At 42.2% G+C, this 14,543-nt stretch overlaps 1 protein-coding gene across 5 annotated transcripts in view; it reads right to left on the bottom strand.

Moving 5' to 3' along the window:
- Nucleotides 1–6,340: 6,340 nt before the first annotated feature.
- The window catches only part of Fam214a (family with sequence similarity 214 member A), a 69,759-nt gene continuing 61,556 nt past the window's right edge, over nt 6,341–14,543 (bottom strand). For 3 of the 5 annotated variants that reach the window (XM_038321167.2, XM_038321166.2, XM_042054629.1), the window contains 3 exons: nt 11,096–11,164; nt 8,942–9,138; nt 6,341–6,912 (listed from right to left, as the gene is read on the bottom strand). In XM_038321167.2, the coding sequence (XP_038177095.1) occupies nt 6,759–6,912; nt 8,942–9,138; nt 11,096–11,164 (420 nt within the window). In that variant the 3' untranslated portion in view covers nt 6,341–6,758. Of the gene's footprint in view, nt 6,913–8,941; nt 11,165–14,543 lie in introns of those variants that run through there. The other 2 variants (XR_005284557.1, XM_042054631.1) reach the window with 2 other exon arrangements.

The raw sequence follows: 14,543 nt of genomic DNA, 5'->3' as shown, positions 1-14,543 counted from the left end.
GCAGTTTATAATTACTATAAGCCTCTGTGTGTTTATTTGGGACTGAATGACTGCAGGACAGGCAGGACAGAAACTTCCATCTACAGGGTTTGCTTAGTATGTACAAATTCCTGCATTCAATCTCTATCTAGCACCAAAACAACATACAGAGGGGGGGGGGGGAGAGAGAGAGAGAGAGAGAGAGAGAGAGAGAGAGAGAGAGAGAGAGAGAGAGAGAGAGCGCTAGGAACTTAACTCAGTAGTAGATGCATCATTTACCTGGAACAGGTTTGACTCCCAGCTCCACATAAAACCAACATGGTGGGGGTTGGAGAGATGGCTCAGTGGTTAAGAGCACCGCCTGCTCATCTAAAGGTCCTGAGTTCAATTCCCAGCAACCACATGATGGCTTACAGCCATTTGTAATGAGATCTGGTGCCCTCTTCTGGCCTGCAAGCATGAATGTAGGCAGAATACTGTATGCACAATAAATAAATAAATCTTTAAAAAAAACGGAGGTGGAAATTTTTAATAAAAAAATAAAAAATAAATATTAATTTAAAAACCCCAACATGGTGATGCATGCCTACATACCTATAGTCCTAGCATGGGGGAGGTAGTGGAAGAAGGGTCAAGAAGTTCAAGGTCATCCTCAGCTTGACCTTGAGGCTAGCCTGGGCTATGTGAGGCTCTGTCTCAAAAATAAAACAAGACAACAACAAAAGTCAAGGAAACACAAAGCCTCAACAAGTGGAGGATTTCACACAGGAAGACTTGCCTGAGACTTAAGTTTGAAAAACAAAATGAGTCATAATACTGAATTCCTGTTGAAAAAGGAAGGGAAGGTTAGTCAGCCTTAAATAGGCACTTAACCAAATGCCTGTTTATGATAAAAAAAGGGCTTAAAGAGCCGGGCGGTGGTGGCGCACGCCTTTAATCCCAGCACTCGGGAGGCAGAGGCAGGCGGATCTCTGTGAGTTTGAGACCAGCCTGGTCTACAAGAGCTAGTTCCAGGACAGGCTCCAAAGCTACAGAGAAACCCTGTCTCGAAAAACCAAAAAAAAAAAGGGGGCTTAAGGGACTAACTCTTGGACAAAGATATCCCTTGAGAAGGGCTTGATTTCTTCACAAATGAAATGTAGTGCACGCTTAGAATCCCAGAACTTTGCAAGTAGAGAGAGGAAGAATGTCAGTCCAAGGCCAGTCTCAGTTATGCCTGAGTTCAAGGCCAGCCCACATGGCATGAAGGTGTCTCCAAAACCAAAACTGCACAAAAAGAACAAAAACAACTGTGTGTTATCTTTTTATACTGACAAAGTAACAGTCTGATATTTGCTCCCCACCACGATTATTTTGAGACAGAGCCTCTCATGTATTCCTAGCTATCCTAGAACTCACAGAAATCTGCCTGCCTACATGTGCCACATCTGGCATTGTTTGTTTGAGACAGGGTCTCACTCTAGCCCAAGCAGGCTTGGAACTCGCAGCAAACCTTTTACTTTAGCCTCTCAGTGCTTTTCATTTGATTAGAGCTATAGCTAGAAGAAAAATTGTACTAGTTAGGCTAATGGACACATCTAACTAGCACTTTTAATTAATCAAATACAATTCACACACAGACATATGAGTAAAGTTGAGTAAATTTTGGGTTAAAATGTGACAAGAAAAACAGAAAAAAGGGTATTTGTGACCTTACAAAGAATCTATTCAATTGGGCAGAGGTGTGGTGCACCTTTAATTCCAACACTCAGGAGCAGAGGCAGGGCAGTCTCTGAATTCAAAACCAGCCTTGCCTACAGAGTAAATTACAGGACAGCCAGGGGTACATGGAGAAACCCACTCTCAAAAAAAAAATCCCTACAATGAAAAAAAGCTTCTATGTAAAAATGACAAATTGATAATCCACTGTACCAAAAGTTCGCTTCTAAGCATTGAATCCTAATGATACCATGCCTATCTACAATTCTTTCTGTAACTGTTGTACAAATGTGTTAATAATAAAAACTCTGGGGCTGGAGAGATGGCTCAGAGGTTAAAAGCACTGGCTGCTCTTCCAAAGGTCCTGAGTTCAATTCCCGGCAACCACATGGTGGCTCACAACCATCTGTAATGAGGTCTGGTGCCCTCTTCTGGCCTGCAGACATACACACAGACAGAATATTGTATCCATAATGAATAAATAAATAAATATTTAAAAAAAATAATAAAAACTCTGCAGGTTTCAGTATGCACATGCATGCATATACATGGGGAGAGGGGGGAGGAGGAGACAGAGTCTCTCTCTCTCTCTCTCTCTCTCTCTCTCTCTCTCTCTCTAAAAGATAGATAGTAACATTTATGTCAGAACAAATCTAATTTCTGGGAGGCAGGGTGATCAAATAAAAAAATTTCTCAAAGGCAATGTCATGTCTTGGAAGTGTCTGAGAAGCCATCCTACCCCCAAGTAACACTGTCAACAGGATAAAGCCTGGCTCTGGTCCCAGTGTAACGCTCACCCACATTAGGAGAAAAGAAGATGTTAGATGTGGTGGTACATGCCTGTAATCTCAATACTTGGGAAGCAGGGGTAGGTCAAGCAGGAATTTAAGGCCATCCTGAGCTACCCAGCAAGTTAAACCAGCTTGGGTTACATGAGTTCCACTTCTTTACCTTCCTCATATCAGTGTTCCCACATAGAAATGATGAAATAGAAGCCAGGACACGTGCACATACATGTAGTAGGAGGTCACTTGTTTGTTTCCCGGCTGCTCAGAACCAAAATAACCACACAGAAACTGTATTAATTAAATCATTGCTTGGCCCACTAGCTCTAGCTTCTTATTGGCTAACTCTTACATCTTAATTTAACCCATTTCTAGTAATCTGTGTATTGCCACATGGCTGTGGCTTACTGATAAAGTTCCAGTGTCTGTCTCTGGTGGGGCTACATGGCTTCTCTCTGACTCTGCCTCCTTTCTCCCAGCATTCAGTTTAGTCTTCCCCGCCTACCTCTTTTCTGCTTTGTGCAGACCCAAGACAGTTTCTTTATTAACCAATGGTATTCACAGCATACAGAGAGGAATCTCACATCACATACAGATTTAGTCCTGTGCCCAAGATACCAGAACTGGGAGCTAGGAGGACCAGGGTTTGGGGGCGGGCCATTTTCATTCCCAGTGTGTTATATTCTGTAGGAAGCTGGAGCTGAAAAAAAAAAAAGCAACTTTTGACAAATCTTAATTCCCAGGGCCTGTTAGAACACAATTCTGCACCATCATTACTCATGTACTTTAATCTTTAAAACTGCACATTGATTCCCAATACCCCATTTCTCAAAATGCTCTCCTTTGACCTCTATATATTGGCCACACCTCCTCCACTTTTTGTTTGTTGCTAAGACAGGGGCTTACTAAGAAGCTAAATAGGCTGGCCTCAAATTTGCTGCAAAGCTCAGTTTGGCCTCAAATTAAATGATTCTCCATCCTTTGGCTGATTCCTGCTGTAACCAGAATCTTAAGTCAGCTAATTGCCTCTTTTTACCAAGAAACAGAGAAAACCAAGAAATGGCAGCGGTTTAAAGGAAATATGGCTTTTTTTCTGTTATTGGTGCTTTTCTCTTTTTAGTTTGGACCAAAAGCGATAGAGAAAAGTCCTCAGTGTCTCCCCACCTGGACGGCAGCTACCTATAAGTTATGGAAACCATGAAACACAACTCAAGGAATTCGTATGTGTAGCTGTAGCTATACATCGATGAAGTCTTTGCTTGGGGAATCTTGGTGTTTAGGAATTTGGGCTACTCTGGTCCCCAGCATTGGATTTCCTGAAACATTTTTATTCTCTATGGTTCCTGTACTTGATACATTTATCCCCTATGGTCCTTGTACATGCCCTATCACAAGGTATGAGCCACCATTCCTGGCCCTGCCCTGTCCTTTGTCGAGATGAGTGGTCTCACACTATGCTTTAGATTGGTCTTGAAATCATGGATTTTCTGGGTTCAACCTTCAGAATTCATCTACTTCTTGATTTTTCACAAATGGTCTATATTGTGTAATCACACTGAGGTAAATAAAGCTGATTCATTAAGGACTTGCAATGGTAGCTCAGTCAGTACAGCATGGGACTCTTAATCCCAAGGCCGTAGGTTTGTGGCCCTTGTTGGGCACCAGATATTGCATAATCACACTGGGGGAAATAAAACCGATTTTTAAAGAGTTTGCAATGGAAAGGCACAAACTCACAACTGCAGAGACATTGCTGATCCTGCGCTGTCTCTCAGCTGTCCAGTGTCTCCCCCATACTAAACAAGAGCCAGAGCAAGAGAGCTTTCTTTTGCAGCTTATCAGTGCACACATAGTACCTTGGACCACACCCAAAGGGCTGGTCCCCCAAAGGTAATTGGATAAGTGGATTCCCACAGCAAGCCTAACTCAGGCTAACCTTCAACTTGCTATGGATTTACAGCTAGACTTGAACTCCTGGTCCTCCTGCTTCAGGCTTTGGAATGGTGGGTTATATGAGCCACTACGCCTTTTTACCTGACCTTTGATGGGGTTCTTCCAATTTTTTTTGTCTTGTCTTGAGACAGACTAATTGTGTAGTCTATATGCTGGGTTCTAATAACAGTCTCCCAAATGTTGGGATTACAGGCCTGTACCACTATACCTGGCTTTACCTACCTAACAAGATTTTGGGGCTAGTGGGATGGCCTAGTAGGTAAGGCACTTGACCCCAAACCTGACAATTGATTTTAATGTTTTCTCTTGAATCCCATTCTCTTACTTCCAGTTTTACCCTCTTCCAGATATCACTTCTACCCTTGTAGACTGACCAGCCATCAACCCAGAATAGGGCTGTTCCGTAATATTTTTTGTGATGATGTGAGTAGTCTACATTTGTGCTATTGGACACACTAGCTACTAATCATATAGTGGCATTTAGATGCCACTGAGCATTTAATGTGGCTAATACAAGGAATGGAATGCTTAAAGAACTAGCCATCGAGATTAGAAACACCCAAACACTCTTGACAGAGATTCTTACAATTAGGGCCAGTCCAAGAACAGATGCTAACCAAAATTCCCTCTGGTGGTTCTGATCTGAATGTGCACACAATATTTGAAATCTAGTAAGCACATAAAAGCTTTCAAAAGATCAGAATTTTTCTTTCTTCCCACCCTCCCTCCCTCCGTTTTTGAGAGATTTTTAGCTCAGGTTGGCCTCAAACTCACTATGAATCAGAAATAACCTTGAACTCCTGATCCTCCTGCTTCTGCCTCCCTTGTGCTGGAATTACAATGTGTACCACCATGCCTGGTTCACTCTGTGCTGTGGGGTTAACTCTGGGCTTTGTGCACGCCAGACAAGCACTCCATGACTGATCTACAGTTCACTGAAGGAGAGAATGGATTTTCAACTTAGAAGATATATAGTAGGAGACTTGAAAATTATCTGAAACCAAGTAGATGCTTGGTAGTTCGAACAGGATTCTCTCTCTCTCCCCTCTCTCTCTCTCTCTCTCTCTCTCTCTCTCTCTCTCTCTCTCTCTCTCTCTCTCTCTCTCTCTCTCTCTCTCTCTCTCTCGACAGGGTCTATGTAGTCCTGGCTGTCCTGGAGCTTACTATGTAGACCAAGCTGGCTTCAAACTTGAAGCAATCCTCTAACCTCTGCACCCCCCAGTGTTGGGATTACAGGAGTGTGACCCAATCCTGATCTGCACTCCAAATATTCCTGCCCTGTTGTCTAGTGTGCTGCCCATCACCCCAACGTGAATATCAAGACTGCTGTGTTCTATCCAAGCATGACAGGAGGAGGCTTCTGCTACATCCAGTCAAGCTCCCTTGCTTGGTAGCCTTTCCAATTTCCAAATGCTTCTCTCCTTGGCAGCTGCAGAGGTAGAATGGAAACTGTCTGATGGCTAATGCAACAGTCACATAAATATAAATGTCTCATCTAAGAAGAAAAGCCAAATACACATTTTAGTTTTCTGCATATATTTACAATATAAATATTAATTTGTTTTTAAAAGTACATATTCTTTTTAAAAGTATGAGAAAATTATCTAGCATGGGACGGACAACAATTTAAGTAAAACCTCTACAGTAGTGATTCAGGAAAAATAGAACATTTTGGGGGGAGAACCTTAGAAGGAATGAGAATGGGCATGAGGCTGAGAGCTTGCCAGGGAAATAGAGCAGCTTGCTCTGACTGCACCGAGAACAGTATGTTATTCCAGAGACAGTCCCTGGATGAGTGTTATAAAAACTAACTCGGAGAGATATAAAAAGCATACATGCTTGCATAGTGCATTAATCTTAAAGAAGCCCAACATTTCATTCTCAGTAGCTTAAATGAACAGCACTTAAAACACACCACACAAAAATTAAAGACTTGTGCATATATTTCAGATTTCAACATTAACGTCAAAAATACATAGGATGATTTTACATAGGATTGTGCTACATTAGAACACTAGAGACAAACATCACTTGAGTATGAAGAAAAACATTAAATATTAAATAACAGAAATGAAATGTGCAAACACTAATCTAACTGGGGATTTTGCTATTGCAGCTGTCCAATGAAGTGGTTTCAACAGTATGAAAAGGATGAAGACACGGATGCTTCCAGTCCACTTGAAGTCATGGATCTCTCACTTCAGGGGTCCTTTAATAAGGTCTGGACAAGGACAACGGAGGAGGGCCACTCTCCTGGCTCTGATTTGATGTACTCCATTCTGTGAATGCTCACATTCAAGCTTGGGTACTGAGCAAATACTTTTAGCTGCCTCTCCACCCCCATCAACATCTTGGTGAAAACTGAGGGTTTGTTGGCGATTCAGTGTATGATTTGAGTTCATACGCAGCGCCACTATCAACCTCCATGGACTTTCTAGAGAACAGGAGCCGTACATCTCTATGGAGGTAGATCTTTCCAGATTTAGAGCTCTGGAACCTAGGTACAGAGAAAGAAAGAACGAGTCTTTAAATGCACTCCTGATTCATCACTTCCTAAACTGCATTCCTGTTCTGTGGTGGGGTCAGGGCTTCTTTCTCCTGTGAGCCTGCATTTCAGCTCCGCGGCTCCTCTGCTGTATCTGCACTTTCCCCATCCACGGTATCCAGTTTCCACTGATGCCAGCCAATTACATGATTCCAGACACACCGACAAATGTGTGTCTGCCCATGGTTTAGGACAGATTAAAACAGATTCCATACCTGAAGAATACTAAGAGCTTTCTGTATATTACTGCGTATGCCTGCAATCACATCATTCGTAGACTGAGGCAAGAGGAATGTCATGCTTGAGGCCACCATGGACTATATATTGAGTAACAAACCAGTCTGGATTCTAATATAAAACTGTATCTCAAAACAAAACAAAACCCAGACAAGATTCAAGTTTTTCTTAAATGTGTACTTGTGCATGTGAGCATCCCTGTGTGTATCTTCCTCAGTTGCTCTCCACTTCATTTATGAGGGGAGGACTCTTGCTGAACCCAGAACTCACTGCGTAGCTAGTCTGGTAGCTTAACTAGGGTTTCTAATGCTGTGATAAAACTCAATTACACAAACAACGTGGGGAGGAAAAGGGTTTATTTACTGCATCTTACAACTTGTAGTTCATCAATCTGGGAAATCAGGGTAGGGACTCAAGGCAGGAACCTAGAGGCAGAAACTGAAGTAGAGGCCATAGAGGGGCACTTCTTACTGGCTTGCTCTTCCTGCTTTTTTGTAGCACCCAGGACCACCAACCCAGGGGTGGCACTTCCCACAGTGAGCTGGGTCCTCCCACATCAACTGTCTATCAGGAAATGCATCACACGCTTGCCCACAGGCCAAGCTGGTGGAGGCATCTTCTCGGTTGAGGTTCCCTCTTCCGAAAGGACAAACATATGTCAAGTTGACATAAACACTAGTCAGCACCTCTAGCCAGCCAGTTCACTCCAGGAATTTCATCTCCACCTCCCAAGAGCAAGTATTCTAGATGGCTGCCAGTCTTCCCAGCCTGTATGTCTGTTCTGGATCTCAGATCTGTGCAGCAGGTGCTTTACCTACTAAGTCATCCCCTAGCCCATAGTTTTTGTTTTGATACTGGGTCTCAACTGTACTCAAGCTGCCCTGAAACTCACTATATAATGTCAGCTGGCCTTGATCTTTTAGCAATCTTCCTGCCTTAGCGGCCTTAGTGCTGCTAGTATTACAGATGTATGCATCATGCCAGGTAAGCTTCAAGTTCTGGGATAATCACTGCTATTCTTAGCAGCTGGTTAAACAAAATCATCAAACCTAACACCACTAGCAGTAATGATAAAAGTTAGTCATGAAATGAAATCAAAAGCTGGCTCGGAGCTGTTTCTATCTTCCACCAACCTTCCCCAGCAGACTCCACACAGTGCTAATTTCTCCTAGTTTCCTTGGCATAGCAGAAATCATCTGTGTTTGTGGATTTTACTCCAAAACTAATGGAAAGGCCTGGTGTGACAACATGTGCCAGGGTGGACTTCACTGGCTGGCTCACACTCCTCCCCTAAGTTTTCACCTTGGGAGGCCTTGGGGAAGACACCATTTCTTCAATTAGGCTCTGTACCTTTGTATATAAATACTTCTGAGTATTTAGTCATTGGGTGAAGACTGAAAGGAGAGGTCGCTGATTTGGGGTAAATATTGGCTACACATGCAAAGGCTGTAAGCTGTGTCTTCAGCCCTCCTTTTTCTTTTGACTCTGACAAGGTCTCACTATGCTGCCAAGGCCGGTCTTGATCATGCACTGTAGCCCAGGCAGAGCTGAACTTGGGATCCTCCCTCCTCAGTCCCTCAACCTGCTAAAGGGTGGTAAGAATGAATGCCACATGTTCTCCACATTGGCATGTTGTCAAAAGACCCCATGAGCAGATTACACGGTACTGGTCCACTCAGTCAAATCATTTCCTTAAAAACCAAGTGTAATGATGTTACATTGTCCTATTAATTTGAAACATTACCTCAGATGTATGAGGTAGCGTAATAACTGTGCTGTGTGCTGGACGTTGTCCTTATTAATACTTCTCTTCATTTCTTGTCTAACAGGAACAGAAAATGTCCTCTGTCGCAGGAATGTCTGGTGATTGGCTGGCATACCTCGTAGGTCATACATCACAACAAACATCTTCACCACAGTCTTATTAGGATTGAATAAGGTCTGAAGAAACAACAGAGGGGTTATTCTTCACAATGCTGATAGATTTATATGACTCAGAACACCATGCCAGTAATTAAACAGGTGGTTTAGTAATCTAATTCCACTGAATAAGTTTCATTTCAGAGGCTAACATTAATGTTTCAAAAGTTCACAAAATAATCAAAGATTCAACTTCATTTCTATGTCACAATAAGAAAACCTTGTAATAAGTCAAAATCTTTAGTCACAAATTTCGCATTAATAGCAAACGACACATTTTTGTCATTGTTCAGATTTTCAGAAATTGTTCTAATTTAAGCATAACACACTTTTTCATGGTGTATTTCGCATTAGAATATTCTAGGTTTCATCATTTCAAATATTAGCTTTACTGGATATTAAGCGCAAATCCTCAAGGTAGATTAAATTTTTCTTATATTTTAATGGACTGCAATTTTTAAAATAAAAATACAAGCTCAGCAAACAAGGATTTTAAAGCAGCTGTTTTAACTACTTACTATAAAAATCGCTATAAACGCTCAAGGGGGGACTTTCTATTGAAAACATTTCAAGGCCAGGAAATAAAGCTCATTATTCTCATTAGATCCAAAGTCTGCAGCAACACAGTTTCACTCCACAAACGGTCGGTTTCACAAACCATCAACATCATTACAGACCAAGATACGGATTCTCAGAGAAGACTGAAGTACTTCAGTTGTTCTTGGCTATGAATCATTTTTTATAAATATACATTTTTAAATAAAAACCCAAGCTGCTGAACTGACTTTAACCAAATTACCAACACATCAATCGGTAACTTGGTGCCATGCTTTCAGAAGCTCATCCCAGGGACTGGACATCACTCACTGAATCAAAATGAGAAATACATCAACATTATGATCCAAGTTTACAACCTAGCACGTGCTAAGATCAAGGCTGATACATTCAACAAGCACAAGCAGACCCAGGATTTCAAACTATGTAAGAAATAGAATCATGCTTAAGATGGACCACTGAGAGGTGGACTTCTCTTTCTGGTTAATGTCTTATTCCTAAGGTAGCTCACAGTTAGCTCTCCAATGATCCACATGCCCTCATGGGTTTCACAGCCAGGAAATAGGGAACGGGCACCTGTCACTCTTTAACTTTAAAAAATGTCTGGGATAGAGAAACTAATTTTAATATGCAGCCATTCTTCTGTGGTACACATGCATTTGCTCACTACTGTCTCACCCTGTGAGATGCCAGACAAATGCACAGGCTTGGCATAGCCCTGGTACAGATGTGGTACGGTGTGACCAGACTCCCTGAGGTCCCAGCACTCAGGGAACCTGTTGGGCTAGACCAGGGGCTGAGTGTGAGCAGCCAGCCTCAGCCAGATTCTTCCAGTCTGCAAAATTTGAAGCAGATTGAGGACTTGTGTTGCTATCCTTGCGGGTCACAGTAAGATAACGTACATCAGGCCTGCCCTGGTTATAAGGGGTATCCTAAGTCCAAATTAGATGAATATATAGATGAAGGAATGTCACCTTCTCTGCCCTGGAATCATCAGATTGCATTGGGTCAGTTTTAGAAATCATTACCCTAGGTAATAACACCTCGTTTCCCAAATTTTCTTACCAGAGTGACACTACTATTCTGGGGGCCTTCTTTTATATAGGTCAATCTCAATGTGGTTTATATTTGATAGAAGGCACTGGTCAGGATCTAATTATATTGGAAACAGGTCAGTTGGTGTCATGTAAATCATTCACATTACTTGTCTAAAGCATTCACCTCTATTAGTTTACTAATCTTTTTCTTTAATGGAGGTCCCCCAAATGCTCATTCCTGGGGCAGAGCATGGCAACTCCAAACAGAGCTGCAGCCCCACTGTTACTTACCGAGGTCGTTGCAGCAGCAGTAGCAGGAGAAAGGGCTAAGCTCTATATGTGTGTGAGAGAATGATTATTGCAATTGTAGGCTATAAAACACATACCACTTGTATCGTTCCTGAAGGAGGTACTCGATAACCCCTTTTACCAAGGGACTCTAAAGTAATCACACCCTTGAAACAAAAGAAGACAAATTGAGTGCATAGGTATATAAAAGACAAAAACAAGAACACGACAGGTTAATTCAAGTTCAGTAACGTATTTCTATGGAAACTGCACTGAGATACAGTCTGTGAATAAAACATTGGGGCTCCCCTTCTAAAAGAAACCATTCCCTGCTGCTCTTCTCGGACATGCTGCAACAAGCAGCATACAGCATTACATAAGGCCGCACTGCTGAGAACTGCCTCTGAGACACAGACTAAGGCTCAGGTTTCCTAGCTGTAAGGAAACAAAGCGAGGCTGTAGGATTAGTCTAAGAGGAGGGGGAATGGAGAAGCAAAAAAAATGATTTGATTAGTCTTGGAGTATGGAAAAGTAACGAGTACACAAAGTATAATTCTGGGCCCCAGCTGGAAGGGATTCTTCAGTCAGGGAGTCAACTTACACATCTGAATTCCTAATGACAGAAAAAAAGGAATGCAGACACCAGGTTAGTGGGGTTGAGGGCTGGGTTCCAGTCTGATAAATTTCCAGAGGAAGAGATGTTCAAAGCAAACGTGAAACACGAAGGTCTCACAGCGACACCAGGCCGCCTGTTGTGTGAAAAGGCCACACAACTCCCTTTTCCGAGAGGAAACGCTACTTCACAAGTAGCTGAGTCATGCTGTCTGAATCTTACATTTTTATATCACAGGGTCTCACGTAGTCCAGGCTGGTCTCAAACATACTGTGTCGCTGAGGCTGGCCTTGAACTCCAGAGTCTCCTGCTTCTGCTTTCCATGTGCTGGAATTACACTGTGTGTGTCACCATGTCCAGCTTATTTCTATTTCTTTTGGCTGGCTTTTTTGTTTACACAAAGCCTTCTATGTAGCCACGACTGGGCTAGAACTGATGAAACTCAGCCTTAGCCTCTTGAGTGCTGGGACACCCAGGCATTGCCTTTTAGCTGTTTATTTGTTAAGGATATAAGACTTTGAACTGGCTCTAAAACTCGAGCACAGTGGCTCGACTGTCTGGGGAGAAACTCAGGACAGGTAAAAGGGAAAACGCGGCCATTTCCCTAGACGAGCCTAAGAGGAGACAACGAGGTCCTCCACAGTCTGGTGCTCAGAGCAGCAGGAGCGGCAGGAGCAGCACACACATGGCCTTGCTGGAAAAGCAGTCTGCCTGGCCACTCTCCAGATCTACCAAACCAAATCTTCCTTTCAACAGGACTTTCCTGATGACATCATTATAAGCCAAGCTTAAGAAAACCTTAACCTTAAGCATAGGCACTTTTTCCGCAAAGTCCAAACAATGTAAAGTAAGTTCAACGCTCAGACTGAATACACAAAAGCTTCTCAATAACCAGGGTGACCACAGATGACAACAGTGAATGCTGACCCTTGTCTACTTTCTGGGTGATTCTTTTCCTTCCAGGCAAGCAGAGTAAATGTGTGCTGTACAAAGTTCATGATTCCATCATTACGTATTGTAAATAGAAACCATAAGGTAAATATAACACAGACCTGCTGCACTAGGTAACATCTTTGTTGGGCTTGGAAACTAGACCTAGGTTGGGAGTACAAAGGAGTGAACCAAGGTGAAGAGAGAGCCATACTCTGACATATGATCCTAACTTCCCGCAGACAGCAGGGATGTTAGACTTAGGCCTCTGCAATGCAGCAGTATTTCCTCACAGTGTGCTCAGCATACTCACTGAGACATTCAAGAACAAGCATTGTGGACAGTTACATGAAAAACATACTCTTCATTCTAGTTCCAGAAAGAAAAGGTAAAGCTTATTAAAATGATAGCTAATTTATAATCACACTGGTAGAGCCAGGAGTTACTGTCCTACCTCACAACTTCCTTCCCATACAAGGAGAAATATACAACTCTGATAGTGTTAAGAACATAATAATAATGTGATTAAGCAGATAGTGACTGAAGTTCTTTAAAAGGTCTTTTACGTTTAGGACAGCACCCAATACAACCATTTCTTTTTCTTCTTTTTAATTGTGTGTACTTGTGCATATGAGTACAGTACACTTGGAAGTCAAAAGAGGGCACTGGATTTCCTGAAACTATCATCAGAGAGAGTTGTGAGTTGCCCGAGGTGGGTGCTGGGAACCAAACTTGGGTCCTTTGGAGGAGTAGCCAGCGTTCTTAACTGCTGAGCCATCACCCTAGCCACCAAACAACAATCTCTAAAGGATATAAAACCAGTAGAAGCACTGGACAGTTAGGAAATACAAATATCATGATTTAATTACTATTACTTGATTTGTTTCATAGGCCAGACTATTAATATTTATTAATATAAAATTATTAGGAACATAAAGAAATATCTCCTCTGGCATTCTTGTAATACTAAGGTTAAAATGAACGAAATTTGACAGACTCCTAGCACACACACAAAGTAATATTTAAGTTATTGTGTAATAAAGAAAATGAATTGCTGGGTGTGATGATACACCAGTAACCCAGCACTTGGGATGTGGAGGCAAGAAGACCAGGAATTCAAAGCCAGCCTCAGCTACATAGACTTTGAGGTCAGACTGGCCTACATGGACCGCATGTCAAAAACCAAAAGAAATAACAACAAAAACTGATCTGAAACAGTAGATGGGAAACAGAGAGCTGCAAGCCTTGGCCTGACCAATTACAAACAGGCGGAAGCTGCACCTGGCCAGTTATGAGTCCATAGCACAAGGCCTAGCCTGAATTCACTACCGTGATGGCTGGCTTCTCTGGCAGCTTCCAAGCAGCTGAGTTGTATGGTGGAGTTCCTGGAGAACACTCTTATTGTTGATGCCAACATGAAGAATTAATTTTTAAAGAATTGTTTGATGCAAAAATCCCACCACAAAGACTGTTCTATCCTAACATTTTACCTCTGGGGTCCATTCAATCTGTGAGGAAAGGTCATACAATTATTAGAGTAACATAAAGGTGCATTACTCCTGATGGTTTGTGATACGTATCATCTAATAAAACACAGTCCTATCTTACAAAACATGATCAGTCCTTTTAAAGAGGATTAAGCTATCAAAATAGAAGAACATTTAAGTTAAATCTGTAATGGACTGTTTGAAGTGAGCCACTATGAAAGGAACCCACACCTACCAAGGAAGCCGATTTGGGGAAATACGATAGGCAGCTGAGTGAAGTCTATCACAGGAAAGTCAGGCAGGCATTGCTTTTTAGTTGCTTTAGGCTTTTGAGATAGGATTCTCCTCTGTAACCAAGGCTCTTCTAGAACTTACTATATAGCCCATGCTGGCCTCAAACCTACTGAGATATGAAGGCAGGCGTCCTTAAAAGGATGGGTTAACTTAATTCAGTAGGCTGACTTAGCCCTTTTCCAAGAACTACTCAGAGTCCTCTGTTTGAATGTATTTTGGAAT

Source organism: Arvicola amphibius, chromosome 3, assembly GCF_903992535.2.
Source record: "Arvicola amphibius chromosome 3, mArvAmp1.2, whole genome shotgun sequence".
Classification (NCBI taxonomy): domain Eukaryota; kingdom Metazoa; phylum Chordata; class Mammalia; order Rodentia; family Cricetidae; genus Arvicola; species Arvicola amphibius.
Note: the sequence above shows the minus strand (reverse complement) of the source record. Positions and strands in the feature narration are given on the sequence as shown.